The sequence below is a fragment of the Triplophysa dalaica genome, chromosome 5, assembly GCF_015846415.1.
Source record: "Triplophysa dalaica isolate WHDGS20190420 chromosome 5, ASM1584641v1, whole genome shotgun sequence".
NCBI lineage: Eukaryota > Metazoa > Chordata > Actinopteri > Cypriniformes > Nemacheilidae > Triplophysa > Triplophysa dalaica.
Window position 1 is genome coordinate 3990384 of NC_079546.1, and position 25776 is coordinate 4016159.

The 25776-nt window shown below is 41.7% G+C and overlaps 2 protein-coding genes across 4 annotated transcripts; one reads left to right on the forward strand and one right to left on the reverse strand.

Annotated features, from left to right (window-relative positions):
• Positions 1-1270: 1270 nt before the first annotated feature.
• On the reverse strand, positions 1271-16701 carry ptpro (protein tyrosine phosphatase receptor type O). 3 transcript variants are annotated; one of them, XM_056748719.1, is made up of 27 exons: positions 16336-16700; positions 12150-12420; positions 11910-12065; positions 11678-11830; positions 11162-11605; positions 10921-11082; positions 10640-10836; positions 10437-10557; positions 10166-10359; positions 9877-9988; positions 9639-9802; positions 9050-9170; positions 8655-8788; positions 8338-8476; positions 8074-8194; positions 7919-7987; positions 7212-7295; positions 6894-6929; positions 6694-6775; positions 5141-5231; positions 4969-5045; positions 4743-4877; positions 4531-4653; positions 4279-4433; positions 3374-3509; positions 3194-3302; positions 1271-2697 (listed from the first exon to the last, which is right to left on the reverse strand). In XM_056748719.1, the coding sequence occupies exons 1-26, from the start codon at positions 16390-16392 to the stop codon at positions 3198-3200; spliced, it is 3639 nt and encodes a 1212-aa protein (XP_056604697.1). In that variant the 5' UTR covers positions 16393-16700; the 3' UTR covers positions 1271-2697; positions 3194-3197. The 3 variants fall into 3 exon arrangements, with proteins under 3 accessions (XP_056604697.1, XP_056604699.1, XP_056604698.1); XM_056748721.1 differs by lacking the exon at positions 16336-16700 and adding an exon at positions 13206-13227; XM_056748720.1 differs by lacking the exon at positions 7212-7295 and having other exon boundaries at positions 16336-16701.
• Positions 16702-18093: 1392 nt separating this feature from the next.
• On the forward strand, positions 18094-24953 carry rerg (RAS-like, estrogen-regulated, growth inhibitor). Its single transcript, XM_056748726.1, has 5 exons — positions 18094-18195; positions 19249-19395; positions 22359-22415; positions 22578-22651; positions 22730-24953. The coding sequence occupies exons 2-5, from the start codon at positions 19335-19337 to the stop codon at positions 23147-23149; spliced, it is 612 nt and encodes a 203-aa protein (XP_056604704.1). The 5' UTR covers positions 18094-18195; positions 19249-19334; the 3' UTR covers positions 23150-24953.
• Positions 24954-25776: the final 823 nt, after the last annotated feature.

The window sequence follows — 25776 nt, forward strand, 5'->3', positions numbered from 1 at the left end:
TTTCATAAATCACTTTAAGGTCTCATTAATTTTGTAAAGAAAGTAAAGGTGATTAATAGATATTAACATTTAAAAACAAGTTAATACAAAAAACTATAGACTGACTCTATAATTAACATCCAACACATTCTTCTATAAACGCAACATGTTTATGATTTCTTTATGAATCACATTATTACATTAATTAATGAATTAATTTAATTAATTCATTAATTTAATGGATTAAATGTCTATGACATCAGCCGCAATAAAATCAGTCAAGCTGCTGCAGCTGCGCTTCATTCTTTCAACCAGGCGGTGTCAGTAACGCGCTTGCGTGTAAAAAAGCACATTGATGAAATAATAATTAATGACGTCTAGTTATGGAAATTACTATGGCTGTTCTATGTTTTACTTGAATACTCAAATATAAATAAGACTTTTCACGTCTGAATTGAATTCAAGCAAATAATTGACAGTTGCAATGTGTGTCATCAGGGTTGCAGATGGTGCATTGACCCATAGAAAAATAAGCTAGACAAGAGTATTTACATGCAGTTCCTTAAGATAGTTGAGGTTTTAAATAACTGGAAACAAAGGTTTTGTACATCATGTGAACCGTTAACCAGTGAGTAGAGAACGGTAAACGTTATAGTGTTTTATCGAGAAAAACATAAGTTCACTTGCCCGGTCCAATATGGCGGACGCGTTGACGTCTCCGACCAGCCAGCAACTCCTTTTCAATTATTAAGTACAATTCAACCATAATGACGAGGAACACGTGTCAAACAGTTCGTAAAGAAATTTTAAACAGGGTTGTCAACATTTTAAGATGAAATCTATTTACAAATGATCACTAACGTTGACCTCATACAGGTGAATCCACTTATCTATTTGAATATACCGGTAAAGTTATATAAGTGGGCGAGACTTGGAGTCTAGATAATGTTTGACTAGATTTGTCCCTATATGATTGAAAGGAGGTGGGGAAGTCTTTAAAACTAAAGACAAATTACCAATACCGATTTGAAACACCTGTGAAAGACGTCCAGTCGGCGTGCGCGTGATCCGGTGTTAGCTGTTACGTGACCCGTCTCATGTCACGTGCCTGATAAGCAGACAGGAATAAACAAGGCGACAAAAACATTTTTCCACACTTTTTTTGTTGAAGAAACTGGTATGTGATGAAACGTCTAAAGTACGTTTAAACACTTTTCTAAGATAAAGCAGTCTGTAACTCTAAAGGAATTAGACTTGCAATTAGATGAAAACATGACACCACTACAGCTCATAAGAATAAGTACTCAAATGTTTATTTTATTTGTTTCAAACAAACAAACACACACATTGAAACTTTGAGGGCGATGATGGTGAGTTGATCACAATACACAAGAATGAAGCCAAAAGACAAACGGCTTTGACATGAACAAACACCAATGAAAACTCAAACACTGACTTTGCCTGTCATAACTCCAAATCCTGATCCGGAAAACAGTTGCGTCTAAATGCAGATTCACACGAACTGTTTCTCTATTTGACCAGCTCCTGCGTTCATTTAAACCAGCCAAAAGTACTTTCATCATTTACTCATCCACATGTCATTACAAACCTGTATGACAACATGAGGGTAAACAAATGACAGATATTTGTATTTTTGGCTGATCTATACGTTCAAGTCACGTCAAGTCGTCCACATCATTTCACACAATACAGCATTTCATGTAGAAACCGACAGTATTTACATTACAGTATTTCATTCACCGTCTAATTATTGTTGAATTATAAAACTCGTTCTAGCTGTTGCCCAGATGCACAGTTATGAAAAGTCTTCATCCGTCTGTAACCTCCAGATGTTTGATAACAGGCAAGTCTGCTAAAATAAAAACTCGAGTCTAAACCTAACGATGACACTACAGTAACGTCTTTCACTTTGCAGCATGCAACGGTCAAACTCGGCAAACCGGCACGAACACGCGTGTGATGATCTGTGGCGCTTCGAGAGCTCAGGTTCGACAGCAGCCGGAGTTTAAACTGGCAGGATTCTGATATGAGCTGCTCAACATCACAGTCTGGATGAAGAAACGCAAGCGTGCGTTCGCTGTCAGTCGTCTCTGTTCTTCAGATGTTGACGCAGCAGGTCCGTGTTGTTGAGGTTACATGATACGCAGGTTTTGCATTGCAGAGACTCTAAAAACACAATCCACAGTCACAGAAGCGCAGCTACCGGCAGATCTCTCTAAACATGACACACTTTACAGTAACAGATATGATCAGTGCAAGACAAACCCTCGATACTCCGCTGTACTCGCTTAAACACACACGTGCGAGTGACTTAAAGGTCTTTTGAACGTGGAATCAGATCAAACACTCTTCACATATACTGCGTGCGTGTGTGTGTGGCAGTGCTGGAATATGAAAGAACATCACGTCTGAAACCACAGGAGATGTGATGAATCATCTGCGTCTACAGCAGAGAGTGGAGATGATCCTGAGATTAGCACAGAGAAACTAGAGAGTAAAGGTGAATGAAACTGCAGGTCATGCAGTCAGGTGACAGCTGCAGAATGATGCAGGACTTTAAGGCATTTGACTGCAGCTGCAGATGAAGAGTGTGTGTGGGGGGGCTGAGGGAAGTCTTCTCCTGTGCGGCTGTCGGTTCGGTGGGTTTCGGTGTTGACGTCGCTCATCTCTGAACACTGATGGGAAACACAGCAGGACCTGAAAGCAAGTACACATCCGTCAATCATGACGTTTGTTTATTCTGCAAATCTGAATTTCATGGTTTTAAAGATAGGTTGTCCGCAGGGGGACTTAGAAAGTATAAACAGTGCATAACTAAATTAAGTCCTTAAATGCCACTTTTCAGGGTATTCAATTTTAAATCATCATTTCATATTTGTCCTAAAGTTTGCCTGATTTAATAATTGCGTAGGCGTTCCCACCCTTCTGAATTATGTTGCATTAATAAGGAGTTATCACAAACTAAGACTGTTACGTTGTGCTATCTTACAATCAGCATATAGTAAATGTTAGCTAAAGTGTCACGAATGTGACAGGTTGAAACTTGAAGTGGCGACGAGGTCTTAAAATGCATGGAATCTTAAAAAAGTATTGAATTTTGCTCCATGATTCCTGTGTTTACCCTGAAAGAACACATCTACTGCCGAGTATCTGTGTGTACAGCAGCCGTGTGTGTATGTGGAGTGATTCTCACTTCATTAAGACTTGCTGACGTTCTCGTAGATGACATCACTGGTGTGCAACAGATGTTTCTTCTTCTTCCACATGAGCATGACACACTGATGGATGAACACGTACTGCTCCTGCACACAAGTCATTTGTCATTGTGACGTTCTGCTGATGGGATCACAGTGATTGAGGAAAAGTTGCGTACCTCAGTTTGGACCATTGAGAGTCTGTGTGAGCGCATCTCTGACACCAGGCCCAGAATATCGACATACTCGTGTTCTTGAATGTGCTGCATGAGGCGGTCCAGAGCGATGAACGTGCCGGTTCGACCCACGCCAGCGCTGACACACAAACACACGAAACAAGGACACATCACACACTCATTCGTGAGTTTTGACGCTACATTTTAACGCATGCGGTTACATCATCGTGAAGGATTTTGAATGAGTTTTTGCGTGAGAAAATATCAGTTGTTTAAGTGATAGTTCACTGAACATTCTGTCATCCTTTACTCGCCCTCTTGTCAAACCTGCTTGACTTTCTTTCTTCTGCAGAACACAAAAGAAGATATTTTGAAGAATGTTGTTAACTTGTTCTACAGAAGAAGTGTTCTGTCTTGTGTCTAAAAAATAATCTTGTTGTTCATTCTTTCCTTTGCTTACTCCAGCTTTAATCCTCCTAGTATTACTGTTTAGCGTGTCTATAATATGTGTATATGCTCTCCTACTTGCAAGTCGCTTTGGATAAAAGCATCTGCCAAATGAATAAATGTAAATGTTATGTATGAAAGATTCATACAGGTTCGAATGACAAGGGTGAGTGAGCGATGACATTTTTGGGTGAACTATCCTTTTAATAAAAGCTCAAGATATTTTCAGATCTTGCTTGAGAGAATCTAGAAGCTTATGGGAAAATCCCGTTTTGTGTGTGGGATCAGTTTGACTCCCAGCATCACTGCATCATCTGAACACAACACTGAAAATCAATATTAAATCACTCAAGTGATGCTCATTCTCATCACACACAAACGCGGGAAACTCGTGATGAATAAAAAGCATTTAATGCTGGTAGAAGATGACATCATCAAAGAAGGTTAAACTGTCATCTTACCTGCAGTGCACTATGATGGGTCCTTTAGTTCTGTTCACCTGCTGTCGGACGATCTGTACGAACTGTAATATGCTCTCGATGGCGTTGACCGTGGGCACACCGTGATCCGGCCATGACGTGTAATTAAAGTGTAAAACATCTTGAGTTTCATCAGCCTGCAGAGAACAACACCACACATCCGTCTGAGATATTTCTGGAACTCTTGTGAAACTCATCCATGTGTGTGTGTGTGTGTGTGTGTGTGTTTCTCACATATCCCAGTCTGAAGTTCCTGATGGTCCACTCGGGCGAGTCCGTCTCTGACATCATCTCCACCGTCACCTCACCGTACGCCACGGGCTCCTCTGTGAATGGCCAGTAATGATCACACTTCACCTGAACACACACACACGTGATCTTAAAAGTCAGGGATGTGTCAGGATGCGTGCTGATGCTGAAGGGAACTGGTTGCCGTGGGAACTGACCCTCCTGCGCTCGTTACACTGCGTCAGCATGACGATGATGTGAGACTTCTGCTGTAAAACCATCTTCCAGAAATCATTCCTGGTGTCGGGAAGCGGCCCCTGCGTGGCAATGTACTCGTGTGGAGAATTATAACCCTGACAACACAAAACCAGCACATCATCGTCTACACAAACCACTGCCAGCACACAAACGAACAACTGCTCATGTTGCTTTGCGTTCACTCACAGGAATGTAGTTTGCATTGATGTAGTCTGAACCTTCATCATTGTGCAGTGAGATGAGTTTAACGCGACTGAAATCATCTGTGTGCAAACAAAGATTCAACACATCATGATTCATCCAATCAGAACAGCGTAACCATGACTACAGTGGGCGGGGGAAGGCTGATGTCACTCACAGGGCAGAATGTTGGTGTAGCGGTTCTTGGGTCTGTTGACGGGCAGATCAGCAGCTTCATGAGTCAAATCCAGACCGACACTCTTCAATTCCTTACACACACACAAAAACACACAACTTAACTTCTAACACACAAAAACACACAAATAAACTCCTGACACACACAAAAACAAATAATTAAACACACACAAAAAACATACAACTTAACTCCTAACACACAACTAAACTCCTGACACACACAAAAAACACACAACTAAACTCCAGAGACACAAAAACAAACAATTAAAAACACAATTTAACTCCTGGCACACACAAAAATACACAACTTAACTCGTGACAACACACAAAAATACACTACTTAACTCCTGACACAAACAAAGAACACACAACTTAACTCCAACACATAAAAAACATACAAATTACCTCCTGACACCACACAAAAACACACAACTTAACTTCTTGATACACACAATTAAACACGCATCTTAACTCCTGACACACACAAAATCAAACAATTGAACACACAACTTAACTCCTGACTCACACAAAAACAAGCAATTAAACAAACAAATTACTTCCTGACAAGACACAAAAACAAACAATTGAACACACAACTTAACTCCTGATGCAGACAAATAACACACAACTTAACTCCTGACAACACACAACTTAAGTCCAGACAAACACAAAAACAAACAATTGAACACACAACTTAACTCCTGACACAGACAAATAACACACAACTTAACTCCTAAAAACACACAACTTAAGTCCAGACAAACACAAAAACAAACAATTGAACACAAAACTTAACTCCTGACACACACAAAAACACACAACTTAACTTCTAACACACACAAAAACACACAAATAAACTCCTGACACACACAAAAACAAATAATTAAACACACACAAAAAACATACAACTTAACTCCTAACACACAACTAAACTCCTGACACACACAAAAAACACACAACTAAACTCCAGACACACACAAAAACAAACAATTAAAAACACAACTTAACTCCTGACACACACAAAAATACACAACTTAACTCCTGACAACACACAAAAATACACAACTTAACTCCTGACAACACACAAAAATACACTACTTAACTCCTGACAAACACAAAAACAAACAATTGAACACACAACTTAACTCCTGACACAGACAAATAACACACAACTTAACTCCTGACAACACACAACTTAAGTCCAGACAAACATTAAAACAAACAATTGAACACAAAACTTAACTCCTGACACACACAAAAACACACAACTTAACTCCTGACACACAAAAACAAACAATTGAACATACAACTTAACTCCTGACAACACACAAATCACACAACTTAACTCCTGACACACACAATTAAACACGCATCTTAACTCCTGACGCACACAAAAACACACAGTTAAACACACCACTTGAATCCTGACACACACAATTAAAAAACACAACTTAACTCCTGACACACACCAACACACACAACTACACATGCTTTCTGACACACTGCGTTGAATGTAGATGTGAAAGAGTGTTTTACCTCAAACTGCAGAGAGAACTTGTACGCAGAATCTTTACTCATGTCTTTGATGTAAACGTCAAAATCATTCAGCTGAACCGGACTGTACACACACACAAACACACACAAGAAAAATGGATACTTGTACAGACACTAGTGACAAATAATGAAAATTCCTGTGAAATAACACACGGACATAATCCTGAATGTGATGTTTTTACCTGGTTAATTTTCTCTTCTTAAGGGCTGTTTTACTCCTACAGGTGACAGAAAGATAGATCGAGAGAATTAAGCGTTTTTTCTTTCACAACCTTCTCATGACAGCACATGAAACTGAATCTAGAGCGGCTGTTTGTGAACACATGTGACATGCTGAAACACCCGTCATGCGTGTTAAACACATAAAACTGGAGATGAACACAACTCCATCATTCTGTTAACACACAATGCAAAAGAGCCAAGCGTGAGAATCTGTACTCGTGTGTGAGTGTGTTTCCAGAGGTCAACATGGGGTCAGAACCGCCGGCGCGCCTACTTACCACGGATTAATATAAAAGGCCAAAAGATAGTCAGTCCAGAGGCAGGATGGGAGAAGCGTGAGGAACGCAAACAGACTCCTGCGCCTGAAGCCCATTGGACGGAAACAAAAGCAAAAGATGAAGAGAGCAGAAGTGGACACACGTGATGCTGCATTAGTCACAATAACACACAGATGATCCAGAAATATTACAGGTTAATTCAAGCCTCATGCAGTCAGTGTGTGACGTGTATGACATCATCATCATCACACACCCCTGAAACACTGAACATTCAGTGACCACACAACAACAACAACACATGTCTGAACACCTGGGGCTGTCTGCTCTCAACACACATCCTCGACGGAAGCAATCATTTACTTTTTTTATTTTACAAAAAGTTTTTTGATGGAAACAGTTTTGTATTTTCGGGTCTCATGTTGGAGGGTTTCTAATGTATATGATTTGGATATAAAGTAAGTCGAGTAGCAGTGATGTTGATGATTCTTGTGTAGATACACACAAATCTGCCCTCATTGACCGTCTTTCAGCTCTTATATTAATCTGATGATGTCAATCCTTTCTCGATCTGTCAACAAAAATATCAACAATGACAATCTGCAGCAGAGGTCAGAGGTCACAACCTGACCTGAACACATCTTTCCTTGTGTGTGTGATTTGTGTGTTATCTGTGCTAGTTTAACAGACTCCTGTATTAATTGTCGTACCAGTTATATGGAAGTTTTCCATCTCGTTCAAAAGACGCAAAGTTGACGAAGGTTTCAGCAGCACACTCTCTGAAATCGCACACACACAGAAAACACGTCTTACAGAAGTGAACACATTTCATTCTGATGTCATGTGACGTGTGGGCATTTCTCACCGGTTTAACTCCATGTGTTTCTTTCGTAACACCAGCAGCAGAAGAACCAGCAGACTGATCAACAGAATGCTGAGAACCGCCAGAGCGGAGATCGCTGCCACACTCGGGTTCATCTCAAGCACTGAACACACACACACACACTGTTAACATCATTGCAGACTCAAACCGATGTGTGTTGTTAACGCACTCTACACAAACGCAGTGTGAAAGTGACAGATGTGCAGCAGTGCATGCTGGGATTGAGCTGATGAGATGGTCAGTCACCTGATGTGGTGATGCTGATGTGAGCAGGTTCACTGGAGCTGCTGTAACTCGTACCGATCACAGAACAGTTATATGCGGTGGAGGCTTGAAGACCGGAGACCGTCAGAACATGTGCAGCGGTGACCAGCGGCTCTACCACCTGCAGAAGAGAGAGAGAGACTGAACCTGCTTAGCTGTTGTCAAGGCAACAGTGTGATGTGTCACTGTGAAGGTCAATCATTGAGACGAGACACCGCGACATCAGCGCATTACTTCTAACAAACACATTCTAATTTGTTATAGCAGATGTTGTGTGTTACAGGAAGCGCAGCTCTTACTCTGTGCTGTTTGTTGTGTCCCAGCTGTCTACAGATGACCTGATAGAAATCCACCACACCGTCTTCAGTCCACAGCAGCGTGACACTGGTGTCTGAAGTGTTCACTGCATACAGAGACTTCGGAGGAGCCGGATCTGTTCACACGCGACGCACACATCACTGCAAGTTCCTCAACAACAACAGTTTAAAAATATCAAAGAAGGAAGCAGAAACTGATGATTGGGACACTTTAAACACTCAGAAGGGAACAGAGAGGCTTAGTTTTAGAAACAGTTTTTAATGCTGTGTGTTTTGTTTCAGCAGCTCTGTTAGATGTTATCAAACACAAGCCGAGGGTTTTCTCTCATGTCATGAGCATCCGTGCCATCATATGTCTGATATGTGAATGTACAGACCCAGCTTCATGATGTGAGGCACTGATGTGTTGCGGCTTCTTTCCGTGCAGGCGGTCACTGTCAGGTTATAGATGTCACCCGGTGGAAGAGCCAGAGACGCCTTCATCATGTTACGAGTGACCTGAGCACAACAACAGTCTCACAAACAGTCTAAACATACAACAGAAGAAGAACTTAAGATGCTTTACCAGGGCTCTCTAGAATACTTGGTTGTGATTGGTCAATTCAAATATTTCAGAATAATGACTGTTGCCATGACAACAGAATATAAAGGAAAAAGACGATTTCAGTTCTACTCAAAAGAGTAAGATACATCTGATTTCATATCATTTACATCTTCAGATAATCTGTGTGTGTGTGGAAACATTTAATGGTGCTGTATTGAATGATTGTCTATGTACATAAGTGCTGGTTAATTGGATTCATTAGAGGCTCATGCTGGTCTCCGTCAGTTTAATGAATCCTGAGAAACACACCTAGGATCTCCCAGAGATCAGCTCATCTCACATCAGTGACTTTGAGCTTGGCGAGACGGCTGTAATGCATGTTTATCATATCTAATGCGTGTGTGTGATTGACAGGTGCTCACATCTACAGCGTATCTCCTCCTGGAGCCTTTCCTGCCCTCGGCCACCACCTGCCAGTGCAGCATCCGAGAGTGAGACAGGTCGGTGAAGAGATCTCCATACGTCCAGCGCACGTACAGCGTCCCGTGAGAGTAATCCACAGAAGAGATGTGAGGAGCCTCAGGCGCTGTGACACACAGACAGGTGTAGTTATTGCTGTAGAGTGAGACTCAATGTGGTGATGTATATTGAGCAGCTTACCTGTGACGAAGCTCACGGTTGAACCGTCGCAGCAGCTCTGGGGCGGCTCCCCCCAGGTCACCATGGTAACACGGAAGTTGTAGTACCACGCCGGCAACAGATCCGTCACTCTCTGTGGAGGAACGAAGAAAAGATGAACGCACAGAACCAGAGAACCTGATATCATCACTCCACTCAGCCAATCAGAGTGAGGTTGGCACCCCGAGCTTCAGCCAATCAGAGAGTGATGATGAGAAATAAAATCATCATCTGAAGATCGGAATCACACAGGCTGTCATGTGATGTTTACCACCGAGGCGATGACAGATGCGGTCGCGGCGATCTCGTAGTACGTGGTCCACTGTGAGGTCTGCGCGGCTGAATTGAAGAAGAAGGTCTGCAGGACGTATTTACGGAAAGCCACGTTATACGGCCTCTGCCAGCTCAAGATCACAGCCGTGGGACTGAGAGGATACACCACCAGATCACGAACACCCGTCGGCTCTGATGAAACACAGACGCTGTCAATCACTACATCAAACGTTCTCTCACTGTATGAAGTGACCGGAGGCGGGACACACCTATATCGATGACGACGGGCTCGGAGGCGGGGCTAACCAGCGGTCCGTTCGTGTGATAAACCATCACTCTGTACTGAGCGCCGGGGGTCAGATTAGTGATGACATCACTGGTGATGTTCTCCTGTGACGGAAAGAGAAACACACGTCATATGACCACACACACACACACTCACACGGGAGTGTTGACATGATGTCATCATTACCTCAGAGCAGTAAGTGCTCTCCATGCGCTGACTGATGCTGGGCTGCATACACGTGAGAGACAGAACCGAGATCAGACTGCCGTTATATCTGTGACGTGATGGAGCCCACGAGACGGCAGCTGTGCTGGAGTCCAACATCTTCACGCTGACGGCCCGGGGACGCTCCTGGGGCTGCTCCATCCAATCACCAGACGCACCTGACGGAGAGAGAGAGAGAGAGAGAGAGAGAGTACGTCACACATGTCATGTATGTATGCAAAAGAATAAAGAGCGGTTCATACCGAGGTAGAAAGTGAATCCGCTGTCTGCTGAACTCTCTCTGACATCGCAGTCTCCAGACGAGCTGAGCGTCGTCACGTGAATGGCGTACACTCCTGCTTCTGACAGTTCACTGAAGAACTCATGAGTGTTCGCGTCCACCATCGCCGTCTCGCTGGAGTTCCCTGATCAAAGAACAACGGAGAAAATAAAGACGGAGAAAAACTAACGGAAGTGTTATGAGAAGAAGACCAGAAGACGAACCGTCAAGGTAGATGTAGACGTTAAAACCATCGTATGATGTCGGAGGTGCTGGCGGTGACCAGCGCAGCTCCAGGAGAATGGGCAACAGAGGGGTGGGCGTCACCGTCTCTTCAAAGTTCACATTCATAGCCGATCCGGGTTCATTGGAATCCTCGTATTCTGGAATCACAGCGTTAATGAAGTCGTCGTCCTCCTCAGCGGGGGCGGGACTTCCCGTGGGTTGAGTCCGGAGCAATTCGGTGTGGTTCTCGTGTACGAGATCAACATCAGTCACAGAGCTGCTGATCTGAGGCGTTTGAGTAACGCTCTCACTGTTTGTGTCATGGTCTTCTGCAACGTCACGAGCCCGACGAGGAAGAGACGCATTAAGTGATGCTTTCAGTACAGCTCCTCTACCGCTGAGATGCCTGATTCTGAAGGACACGTTGAGCGGAGGATTGGGCACTGGAAATCAAGCAGAACGAAATGAACAGAAATCCATCAAACGTGAGATGATGATGATGATGCGTGTCGTACCCATCCTGTGATGAAGAGGTCGATGAGTAACATCACTGCGTTTCATCAGCGTGGTTCTGTTGACTGTGACCTCAGAGATCAGCTGGAAGGTGATGTTGCTGTAACACGTGCCCGACAGCCAATGCCTGAACACCGTTTTACCTTTAGAGAAATCTAAACACACAAAAGCATGAACGCAGGTTCAGATCACAGGAATGACGGGTCAGTGATGAAGTCACAGCGTCAGGTGTACCTTTATAAAGCATGTAATGTTGGTGATGTGCCTCTGTGTAACTGATGTTCACTCGTGTGTAGATGTTCCTCTCAGGAGAAGTGATGTGAAACACCACAGCCGTCTCAGGAGCCGCAGCGTAATCAGACACATGCACAGCGTCTAGAGGAAAAGGCTCTGAACACACACACACAGTGTCAGACGCATCTAGAGGTGATGTGGACGACACACAAACACACACACACATGGATGTTTTCTTACCGGTGAGAACACTGATGGTTTTAGCCGGTTTGGAGCTGTTGTCCAGCATTAGATATATGGTGTAACACAGGCCATGATACGAAGCGTTAAACATCAGTGGCTGTGGAAGAGTCTGATCCTCACTCGCTCTGGAGAACAACAGCGTGTGTGTTTGCGCCCCTCCAGACACTCGCACCGCATACACGGAAGCATTCTGTGCGACATCATCAGCGTCCAACCTTATCAGCAAGAGGTTCTCATCCAGTAACGACACCTGGAACGGAACCGCCCCCTGTGAGAGAAACAGAGATAACATGATAAGTCTTGTGCGTATTATTGAGAATCTACAGTTGGGAGATGATGATGATGTCAACATTAATGAAGTGAGTCTGAGAGGTCATTAGAGGTCATGGGTTCACATCATCTACAGTCTGTGTGTGTGTGTGTGTGTGTGTGTGTGTGTTCAGAATGATAAACAATTTTATATTACTGATGTGTGAGTATGTCTGAAGATTTAATATGAGATGAGAAGATCCTGAGCGTGTGTGTGAGGAGGTCAGTGGACTGTTCAGTTCACACTGGGAGTGTTATTCCACCCACCAGATGAACACACAAACATATTGCTAGTTTTATTATAAATCTGATAGTTGAACTGTGGTTAGGAGTTGCCGTATTCATCGTCATTCTCTTATTTCACATTACTGAGGTATTAAAGGGTAATATTGTGTCATTTTTATTTACTAAACAAAATTCTGAATGATGATTTATTATCAATATGTTTATAAATGACAGACTATGGTGATGTTATGGGTGTGGTGTTAGTTTGTTGTGTTGGTGTTGTTGTGAGTGTTTGCATGTTACATGTGATAGTGTTTCATTAACTCAGACAGCGGGGGGGACTTGGACTCGTACAGACAAACACACAAAAAAAACTTATATTACACAACTGAACAACACAAACACCTCACAAACACTCTCATCTCATAAAAGTCTCTTACAGACTCTCTCTCTGTGAGAATACTGAATTGTTGTTCATCTCTGTGTGTTTGTGTGTGTGTTTGATCTGGAGTGACTCACTGAATGTCAGACCTGCTGCTGTTGAACACTGAGGGTCTGAGAGAAGCCACACAGAGACACAAAGGATTATGGGATTACATTCAATGGAAGAGTTATTAAAGTGAAGATGTGAAAACTGTAAGATGGAATGTGTGTGAGTTTTCCTGTGATGAGTGAGTGTTTTAATAAAGAGTGAAGGGAGTTTCTCCTTTGGCATTTCATTAAAACTAAACAGGACAACCCCCCCTCACCCAGGAAACACAACAAAGAGCACCCACTGACACGCTTAAAAACCCCTCCCACCAGACCGCAGGAGGCCAATCAAATCATCCGGCCACTTCATAGGAGTGTGTTATTGGTGTGGGTCTGACTCAGCAGGTTTGTTTTGTGTGTCCTGAACTCTTTTGAGAAAGTGTGTGAACATCAGCTGAGACAGTCAGCAACACAACAACAACAAAATAAATCATTCTAGCGTGACGAGGAAACCATGATAAGGTTAAATCTGTCTCATCATCAGTAGACATGTGTGAAATATTGAGATTTGACATATTTTAGCTTTTCACAATCAAATAGAAATCAATAAATCAGCTCAAGATGAAGACATTTATCAATTTCTGCTGACAGACAGTGTGCGTGTGTGTGTGTGTGTGTAAGTGTGTGTGTGTGTTGATAAGATTCAGTCTCTGCCAACCCTTCTTCAGCATTCACTCAATGAAGCTCTGTGTCGTCATCCCAAGCATCTATAAACACACACACCCCCTTCACACAACAAACACACCCGTTCACATTTACAGACTTGACAAATACTGCTGTCTCAAGGTGTGACGTTAACATGTGTCACCATCTCCTACACACAAGCATCATAACACAATCCTTCACATGTCTTTGACTTTAAATATTACATCACGTCTAGAGAAATACTGCTGTTTTTTGACTGTTTTATTCCACAATAATCTCAGATTGTTCCTGCACTGAACACAAACACATTCATAAAGATGGGAAGAGAATGTCATCACTGATGGATCATTCATGACCAAACATTAATCCACACCAGAGATCTCAAGTAAGTAAAACTCTGTGGACATTTCATTCATAAAGTGTGCATATACTCATATATTTACTCTCAGACAGTTTTAAAGGGGTCATATTGCGAGAAAACACGTTTTTCTGTGTCTTTGGTGTGTTATAAATTGCCCTTGCATGTAATAGAGATGTAAAATTTGCGAAAATGAAAGTGTCTGAACAAAATATGCATTCTCTCTAAAAGTGAACTCTCACCCAAACCTGCCTGAAACGCCTTGTGTAACCTCACCCCTACAAATCAACGTCAGTTTGTGGTATGATTTGACTAAGATCGCCCAAATGTATACGCATGTAAGGTGTGTACCTGTCAGTACAATTGTTGTGGAACCTGATGTTCCAAATATGGTAAGAGGCGTTACATTTCCGTCACACGCTTGCAGTATTCGACCAATCACTACGCACTGGTTTACTGGCCAATCATAGCACACCTCACTTTTTGAGCGATGAGCTTTGTAAACAATCTGCACTTTTCAGAGTGGCGGGGCAAAGAGGAGATACAAACCAGCGCGGTATGTGGAAAATACAGCATTATTTTAACCTTAAATTGTGCAAACATTGTATTACATCTAAAACAAACGATAACATTCGTTCTAGCCGTGACGTGTGACCCCTTACAGATGTGTGTATGGAAAACACTTTTCAATGTCATTCAATAGTTAAAACCCGTGAGAAGGATCTGAATCCATCAATGATGTCATTACTGTTGTCTGTATCTGTCCTCATTTATTCATTCACATGAAATATATATCTATACTAAACTCATCATGTGTGTGTGTGTGTGTGTTTCACAAATATTGTGGCAAAAATGCATTTGTGTTTGTTAGAAACTGTGACTCTCTCTCTCTCACACACACCTCGACAAAAACTCTGCTTTACAGTTTAAAGTTCACAAGACACAATCTCTGGCATGACTGAAGACCTCTGACAAACCACAACACCCGATTTGTCTAACAAACGCATCTGTTGTGTGATGATGATGATGATGGATAAACAAGTGTTTGGTTTACTTCAGCCAACCAGTGATCATCAAACACCTGCAGTCACTAACACAACACAACAAATCAGATCTGATGAGAGTCTTAAGTTCATCAGTGTTTGATTATTAATGTCTGTGTAACACACAGGCCTGTCGCTATGGAAACCGAGCTCTGAGCTCCAGTATGATGGCACAGAGAGATGTCATTGCTAGGCAGATCACACATGTTAAAACGTCCAGCGTTCGCATGTGATCCGATCAGAGCGAGCGGCGGATCAGACTCAATCAGAGGATCTTTAACTCAAAAACACACACAGACGTGTGTGAAGATATGCTGCTCTTAGGACACGAACATGAGTGCATCAAGCTCAACATGATCTGGCAGAAAGAGATGCGTGAGGTGTGTCATCATACACAGCATCTTCACTTGTTATTGCTCATGTTTAATGTGTCATGATGCAGTGAATCTGTAACACAACATCATAAACTGTTCTCATCCATCTGTATGAAACTATGCAACAACATTACTCTCTGTGAACTTCACCTTTATACTGAACATTACTCTTATTCTTTTTTATTCAATTCATAATTCAATTACTATTATAACACAAGCAGGTTTATGTCTTGTGTTACAGTAAAACTGATTAATGCTCTCCATCTCTCTATCTGTGCGCACGCAAACACACACACACACACACACACACACACATTCCAAAACGTTCTGCATTTTACAATTTAAACAATTTCCTAATCATCCTTTACAATATTTTGGGTTATCTCTCTCTCACACACACACACACACACACACGTTTGTATTACACATACACAATCTCAGCACACACACACACACACACACTTTTGTTTTACACATGCACAATCTCAGCACACACACACACACACACATGACCCAGTTTCTCGTGCACTGTTCGTGTATCAGATGTGATGCTTTCAGTCAAATCACTTCATTCATTCTATCACACACGAACGCGAATCATCAGCGTGAATGCACCGCGCGTCATGTACGCGTCGCGTTTAATCGCAGCCCGTCCATGACGTCGATGATGTGAATGAACGATGAGAATAAAAACGCACCTGAATGATGATGATGAAGAGCAGCAGTGGCGCGATCCACACCGCAGCACAACTCATGATCGAACAATAGCGCGCGATCACACCGCGATCACACCGAGACGAACATGCACGAGCCAACGGTCAGAAGTCACAGCTCGCGCGTTCCGTCCATCCGCAGCGGGATCGGGTCCGTGTGCTTGGTACCGGCGCGGCGGTTCGGCTCTGCGGGACGGGTAAATGATGGAGACACAGCAGCGGTTTCTGTCTCCCTGGCCGCGTGTCATACCCCGCCGCGCGCACTAACTAGTGAACACTGTCTGCAGCACTCATTAGTGCGTTGTGCTGAATGGCATCAGTCACGTGATGTGCAGAAGCGCAGCGCGCGCTCGAGAGCGTAGAGATGTCCGTAGGGTTTGAGACGCAGCCCGTCTGTCGCCCCGCCCTGAATCTCTGAACACAAGAGCTCTGTATCTGCTCTGTATCACATGAACATCATCATCACCATACACTCATATTTATTATATACACGAACAAATCAGACTCAAAGTTTTACACATTCATTATTATTGCAAAAATGTATAAATATCATTGTTTTATATCTTAGTAGTTGTTTCAATCACGTAAACACACAACTCACTTCATATACAGTATTTCACACATGAGATCAGACAAACAGGTGAGAAAACAGGAGGCTTAAAAGACAGTCACACACTGGCTGTTGCCTTTCAACTGGCCAATCACACTCAAGCTTCCCTTCTTTCTTTTTTCCTCACAGATAAAAGCTGCTCTGTGATTGGCTGATGAGCTCTCCAGGGTGATGGAATGTGCACAAAGGCTTTCCTCATGGCCTTCGGTGTACAACAGCACACACACTATCACATTAATTATGACAATAGCTGATAATTAAACAACTGTTAACTACATCTTAAGATTTATTATTAAATATTGTATTGTATAATAACTGTATTTGTTGATACTGTGTGTAGCATTTGCATTAAATCTAGTTGATGTGTGCTGCTCTCTGTTGCGTGGATGTAAAATAACATAAACTAATAAAAACATTTAACGCCACTAAATACTTTACTTAACACTTAGACGACTTAAACCTCATTTTTATTTGAAATGGTATGAAAAACAACTAATACGCCTTTGTTTGAATAAAGACTTTTGTGTGGAAATATTACGAGATCTGGAAACTCAAACAAATAATTACATGTAGGCCGTTTCGTTATTTTAGGGCATTTTATAACGTGATATCATCAAACAGATTTCTTTATATTAAAGAAACATGTTGAGACAGACTAAGGAATACCACTACACAAAATTATTAAAATACGAAAATACGCTGTTGCTTTCCCATCGCGAGTGACGTCACGAAGGAACCGGATCTGGTTTTTAAAAACAATTTAAAGCAAACAGTTAAAATTATAGGGAAATTTTAATAGTAATTATACACCTGGAACATCTTCTTTAATAAATTGACTGTTTTTATTGTGGAATTTCAGAACATTAAAAAATGATGAACCATTTTAAAATTAGTGCTTTATACGGCAAAACGTATAACAAAATCTATTTCATATTTCCCTCTTTGATGAGTAAGTTTAGATCACACACAGTCATATGTATATACGCTCAAAGTACATAACTGCACACATTTATATTTACATACATATAACGTGTAAATGCAAGTGTTGCGTGTAATTATCCAGCAGGCGTCACTGTTGCGTCAATTTCTTTTCCGTGATGGCGCGTGACGTCAGTGTGTGGGCGGACCCGTCACTCACACACACGCAGAATGTCTGAGCTCTCAGCAGCCACATCCACGCACGCATCATCAGATCTGGTCTAGTCTGATCTCTGCTGGATCTGAACGATCCGACGGTAAGCGCGCATTTTACTACCGCTCGTATACACACACACACACACGAGTCTTTAAAACACTCAATAACTACTATTAAAAAACATGCACATATTTGACGATCAAAGCAGCAAATGTCATATTTTTACAGATCACTTTATTATTAAAACAACATGTCATTTTATTACTAACATAATGACGGGCGCAGTTATTGCGTCACGGCGATATAGATGATGTAAGGATTTAATCTGCTATTATGAACACATCTGTTGTGCATTGTTGGATTGTGGTCACGTAAAAGTTTGAAATGTGATGCTGAAATGTTGAAAGCAAATTGTTAATTGTTTCATTGTTAAAGGACTGTGCACGCGATCATCTGCTTGTGATTGTCACATCACATTTGCTGTGAATCGCATTTGTATCTGTCACTCAAACTGTGTGATGTCCACAGATCTGCGATCAATGAAAGATGCAGCGTTGTTCTCCATCTGATGTAATGACATCAGCACGAGGAAAGAATGCAATAAAATCAGATATACTGCTTTTAAAGGATAAACACAAGATGATAAATGCACTGTGAGAAACCACCGAGACAGATGTGTGTGTCAAACATCAGAATATATAAAAACATGAAAAAAATGTACCTCCTCAATTACAAGAAATGTTATGACTAGGGTTTAACATCTGTTTACCGAGAATTTTTTTATTGTAATGGTTCTTATTGGAAAATAAATATTTTGTAGGTTTGTAATTCCACATGGTCAGTATCATCAGTTTATGTTAACTGATGTCTAGTATAAGATGTGAGTGGAGCCAGAAACTGATGATCTGAGGATGTGAATGTTCAGTTTAAGGGAATCTGATGAGACATCAACACTTCATTCATGCCTCAGTCTGTTCAAACCGCTGCCTATTCAGAACTCAATCTAAGTATCAGGAGCTGATGTTCACTGTTAAAATTCATCATACAGTACAACCATCTTTGATATGACAAAACAAAGATTTCTGTGTGTGTTGTCTGTGACGCAGTCAAATGATTGATAATGATATAATGAGTGATGTGTTGATGTTTTCAGCTGGCGATGGGTGGATGACAGCACCGCTGCGATCATTTCTATCAGCTCTGTGATTGGCTCATTCTGTTTTTGTGACTGCTGTCACCATGGCGAAGAGTCCAGAGGTAAAACTGGCGGTTTTTGGCAGTGCAGGAGTGGGCAAGTCAGGTAAGAGAGAAAGAGAGACCGCATTATAGCCACACAGAATTTAAGTTTGTCTGTTTCATGGCTGAATTTATTTAAACGTGAGCTCAGATTGAAACTACTTAAGATATAAACATAACATTAATTCACACGTGAGGAGCCTTCAGTGTTATGTGATGCTACATCGACACACAAAAAATAAACGTATTTGATCATCATGTGTATAATATCCATGAGCAGGAGATATTTTCATGGCTCTGAACATTGATTTCCCTGTTGTCTTTAGTGATGATGTTTTCACTCAATGATTTGACAGCTACACTGTCTGGAAAATTCATTGACGTCACTAATTTCTCAATTTAGATACACAAATTGAAAATCTCTGATAATTCACACACAAGATAAATTGAATCTCTCTGATTCATCTGTCATGTTGTTTATTTGTTTTTTTTCCCGATGTGTTTCTGCAGTGTTGTGAATGGTTTGGCAGGTGTCATGGCAACTCTTTCTTCTTCTGGCACTGAATGCTTTTGTTTATCAGATCTGGACACATTTTAATGACACTGAACTTTGTTGTGTTGAATGAAAACACAGAGCATAACATTCCTCATACTGCGCTTTCACACATTTACAGTAACATACAAGACAAGAGAACTGTCCACTGACACATCAGCATCAGAAACATCCACACAAACGTGCGGAGTGATTTGAAATGGCGTGTGTGTGCGTGCATGTGTGTCCGTGCATGTGTGTGTCTTTGTGCGTTTGTGCAATGACACCCAGAGCAGTTGTGGGTCTGTTGTTTCAGGAAGGAATAAGGAAATTGCTTGAAGTGGATGAAAAGAGAAACAGAGATTGGTTGTGAAAGTTAAACATGTCAGGTCTGTAATGTAAGACAACACACAGATGTTTGTGCACAGATGAGCCGTGAGTGTTTATAAGTTGATGAGATGCAGTTATGTGTGTTATTCAGTCCATCAATACAGATGAAGACTCTCTGACAGCAAGAGAAAATAACACAGCAGAAATTACAACCTTCAAACATCCAGACCACTCAAATAAAACATCAACAGCACAAACACACCAGAAAACATCACACACGTCTTCACAGAACTGAATGCTCTGGTTATCTCAGTTTGAGTTCTGTGAGATCAGACACTGGATTCATATGTTGACGTTTATATGATATGTGTTTCTTGCCACTGCACGCACCTGCTGATACACATCTCTGTGTGTGTGTCTGTGCTTAGGTTTGTCAATGATTTCACATTTAACTATCAAAGAATACAAATGAATTGTGGTTGTTCATTTACAGACTGACATGCAGTCTAAGGCCCGTCCACTTTCAGGTGTTGTGTTCACAGATTCACAAAGTGTGAGCTTCAGTGATTTATGCACAAATCAACATGAATCACACACACACAAACACACACACACACGTCCTTGAGATTCTCTGAGCTGCTCCTGTATGTTTGTTGGGTTGTTGTTTGTGTCAGAATGTCATTAGAACGCACTTCACTATTAATGAGATGTCTATTAAAAAGATTTGAAGATGACTGGAGTAAAAGAGTGAGTTTTGTCTTTGACACACTTAATGATATTTAATAATTTATCTTCACTGGAGCTTTTAAAAGCCGCACTGACTCATCTGCACACAAACACACACACACACACACACACACACACACACACACACACACTGTGCGGGTTGAATGTAGTTTCTATCATTCAGAGGTTTGTGTGGGAAACACGGATCGCTCCGAGTGCTTTTGATGAATCTTGAGTCTTTTACACCTTCACAAACGTTTGAAACTAGAGCCGATAAAGCGCCCTACTTTGGGAAGTGAACAGTGCTTGTATGAATGCAGTATTTGTGTTGATGTTTGTAAAGAAGAGCTGCATCAGTTTACATGTCATTCATTCACACATTATCACACTTCAGCTCTGACGTTCAGTCGTGATGATCATCTATAGCAAGTGTATTCAGGTCAAACTGGATTGATGAGATCAGCTGCATTTTTATAAAATAGCGGGAACAAGTGATAAATACGATCAATAAAACTAAATATGACAGCATTGTGAGTGAGTGTATGTCTGCGTTTGTGTGTGTATTTAATGGTGAACGTGCTGGTGGTAGTGTGTGCTGGTGAAAGGGGTTGTGGGAAAGTTGATTCAGGGTCATACAGAGATCAGAGGAAGTGACTCAATCATCTCCTGCAGAAATCATCTCATGTAAATAACCATCACACACAATAATACCCTGGCAACCATTTAGAGGAGCCTAACAACACCCTGACAACCGCACAGAACACAGCAGCATGATGAGGACACTGAATGTTTCCAGAGGAGATGTTGGGATTGATTGGGTCTGTTTCAGGTTTCTGATCATGACTTTAATGTCAGTCTGAGATGATTGTGGGAAAAGAAGTGAAGAATATGAGAATATTACATAAATCTGATCTTTTGTGTTTCAGACAAACACATTCCCAAACATCATCATATCTACTCAAACATTTCTCTCTTTTGCTCTCTCTCTCTCTGTGTGTCTGTCAAAATCAATCAGATGGTCCTAATGGATAACTGTGAGGAAATGACTGCGTTCATGAGTTCTGTGTTTGTCTAATGTAATTACTAAACAACACACACAAAACCACAAACCAAACCCACATCAGCTCAGACATTCATGATGAAGCTTCAGTAGATGCCCTGAGATCCTGACCGATCAGTTTAAGTGAAAGCTTCATTCATGAAGATGAATTCACGTCTGTAACAACAGCACACATCTCCGGATTTCACAGTCCTAGTTGAAAGCGTCAGACAGCGTGAGGAACTGAGGGAGGTCAACACATCTTCAAACCCACACACAGACGCACTGCTCTCCCACACAACACTCATTCATTCACATTCATCTATCAATGGACATGAATCACTGCCATATTAAACACAAGTACAGAAACAGAAATCACATGAAATCTGTCTGTGTGCAGCTCTGGTGGTGAGATTCCTGACCAAACGTTTCATCTGGGAGTACGACCCCACACTCGGTAAGACACACACACCTCACAGTCTGTTCCAGCGTTCACCTCACAGCGTGTTGACACACAACATGTATGTCAGTAAATGTCCTGATAAGGTCACCTGTGTCATAAAGAGTACTGACCTTACTGTAAGCCCCGTCCCCTCTTAATCTTCCTACATCCTCACAGAGTCCACATATCGCCATCAGGCTAACATCGATGATGAGACGGTTGCCATGGAGATCCTAGACACAGCTGGACAGGTAACGCACACAAAACCACATGAACACGCCCACTTTTCACCGTCCAATCAGACAGAGTGATGTGTTGTTGTTTTTCAGGAGGATGTGCTGCAGAAGGAGGGTCACATGCGCTGGGCGGACGGCTTCATTCTGGTGTATGATATCACAGACCGCGGGAGCTTCGAGGACGTGACGCCTCTGAAGGGATTCCTGGATGAGGTCAAGAGACCCAAACACATCCCGCTGGTGCTGCTGGGAAATAAAGCGGATCTGGAGCACGCCCGTCAGGTCTCTACTGAGGAGGGCGAGCGGTTGGCGGCGGAAATGGCCTGTGCGTTTTACGAGTGCTCGGCATGCTCGGATCAGGTGGGCACGGGCGGCGGCGTGGCCGAGGCTTTTTACGAGCTGTGCCGCGAGGTGCGTCGCAGACGGGCTGTACAGGGCAAAACACGCCGCAGGAGCTCCACCACACACGTCAAACAGGCCATTAACAAGATGCTGACGAAAATCAGCAGTTAAACACACAGAGGCCGAGAGAGCCCGTGTACGGAGCACTGTTTCTCTTCATTATTCTCAATGAAGACAAGTGTGAACATTGTGCTTTAACAGATACTGTACACCCACCAGCTAAAAACATCAACACAAAGCTCTCATCATTATTATTCAAAACAGAGGAACAATAAGAGTTAAATGTGGTCAAAGCTTCTGCTGTTTCTGTGTGTCTGAAAAACAAATCATTTACTGAGTCATCGATGGAGGAATTTTGGCACAGAAGATGTTAACAGTCGAAACGGACCTCAGGGAAGAAAATGAAACGTTTTTTTTTAACGCTAGGAGCCCGTGAAGTGGTCTGGAAACACGCCATGTGATTTTTTGTTTTTCTTCAGTCTGTTGAGTATTTGTTCTTACGGCTAAAGTGAAGGATACAGTGAAATGTCAACAGAGATATCACCATCATCACACAAGCACAGACATCATTCATCAAACCAAGCGCACTGACATCAGTGGAGAGGACCCGCCCGCCGGACCTCAGGAACGTCTCCTGAACATCTCAATCTCAACCGGCCATCAACATTTTTGTCATGTTATCGGAAAGATTTTTGAAAGTGTTTGTGTTTTTCTGTTCTGTCACATTCCTAACTTCAAAAACACAAGAACAAACATGAGCATTTCTGCCTTCATGAAAACATGTGTACACACGTGAATCTGATGTTAAAACACACATCTGTGTGTGTTTTTCTGTTTATAATGCGTCTGATATTGTAGATAAATGTACAGTACAAAGAACCCTACAGATATATGCATGTGTGTGTGTGTGTGTATGTTTTTCACACATGAAGTCTTTACTGGTAAATTGCCAGAAAATTGCAGTAAACAGATCATGTGTGAACAGGACGTGTGTGTGTGTAAATGATTTGAAAGAAGAAATATGAGAATAATGAAGTTGTTTTGAGATGTCAGAAGCACGTGGAATATGTAAGAGATAATGTACAGGCAGCCGATTGTTATCGCAGAAATATCGCAGATGTTATTTCCCGATAAAAGCCGGCTGCTTGTACATTATCCCAATTATTACACGGCTACTTGCCACATGACAAAAGGAAAAATTCCGGTTTGTTTTAAGATAAAAAAAGAAGTTTAAATATCACAAACAGGAAATTTGGTAAACATAATGTCATAAATGTTTTTAAAAGACATTTTTAAATTTCATTTGTATATAAAAAAACTGTCAAATGATTTGCTGCATCCTGGTTACCGTGTGTTATTCGTTTTGAGAAGTTGTTATCTGGAAATAACGAACCTGCAAATGTCGCAACTGGCCAATCAGAATCAAGCATTCCAACACGACGTTTAACAATTGAAATGAACACACAATCAGCGCCAGAATAGAGAAGGATTTTGTGTCAAGAGATACAAACCGAACACTAAAAACACGTTATTTTTTTTCATTATCATGAAGATTATCTGACGTTTCTGTTTCAACAGAACTTCACGTGATCACACATATGTGAAATATTTTTTACTTTCAGTTCAAAGTATCAGGTTGAGGCAGAACTGTGGTGTAGATCAACAACATTACTACAACACAACACAACACACACGCAGTTTGTGTCATGATGTAAGTCTTGAGAAAGCAAAGTCTTGTAAAGTGTTTGTGCAAAATTAAATGAAACCTCAAACACACACTGTTCAGAACATAAAGGTTCTCATCATCAGAACAGTGTTGTATTATGGGCTGCTGGATAATATTTGTATTACAGTCGTGACAAACATAACTAGAAGTGCTCAAGAATGTATCTGATAATAAAAAATATAAAGACTTGATTAACCATCATCTTCATCAATACAAATGAGCAGCTTACTTCAGCATAAAGTGTGTGATTGGGTGTTGTCTGGAGTGTGTGTGTGTTTGGGTGTCGTCTGGTGTGTGTGTACGGGGCGTGTCATGTTCAGATGAAGGATAATTACATGTGTGTGTCTGTGAATAGAAGCCACAGAGCAGCACAAACTTAACTTCTGAGTCTATAAACAGCAGCTCAACACTAAACACTTCAGCAGAAGACATTACACACACAGCATCAGCACCACGCCTGTGCTAGGACAGAGTCTGATCTCACATCACCTGACATGATTTATGACCCTGAGCCCACCCTCTGCACAAAACACATATACACAAAGTTACTTTCATCATGAAACTCAGATCATCTGACACCTGTTTATTCTCAAAAAGCTGCTGAAGGGCGCGTTCCTTGTGACATCATATTGTAACTTTACATGACTAAAGCAACACAACAGTAAAAGAAAACACAATTCACATACGCGCATCACTGAAAACTGTTCAAGAACTGTGACGGTTTCATCGTCTCAAGCCTCAGGGGATTGTGGGTAATATTAGTCCTTCAGGAAAATTCCAACAGAAGTACAGAACGTCATTCCCAAAGACAGAAATCTACTTGACTACTGACTGTAATAAATATCAGACATTGTGCAGATGAAGCAGTGAGTGTAAATCACCCGTTGTCTGCTCTTAATGATCAGACCGAAGAACTTATTGTCTTTAGAGACAAAGACTCGTAGTGATCACATCACACCTTGAGCTCCAGAGGCATTATGGGAAGACATGAGCGTATCAGAAAACACCTGCC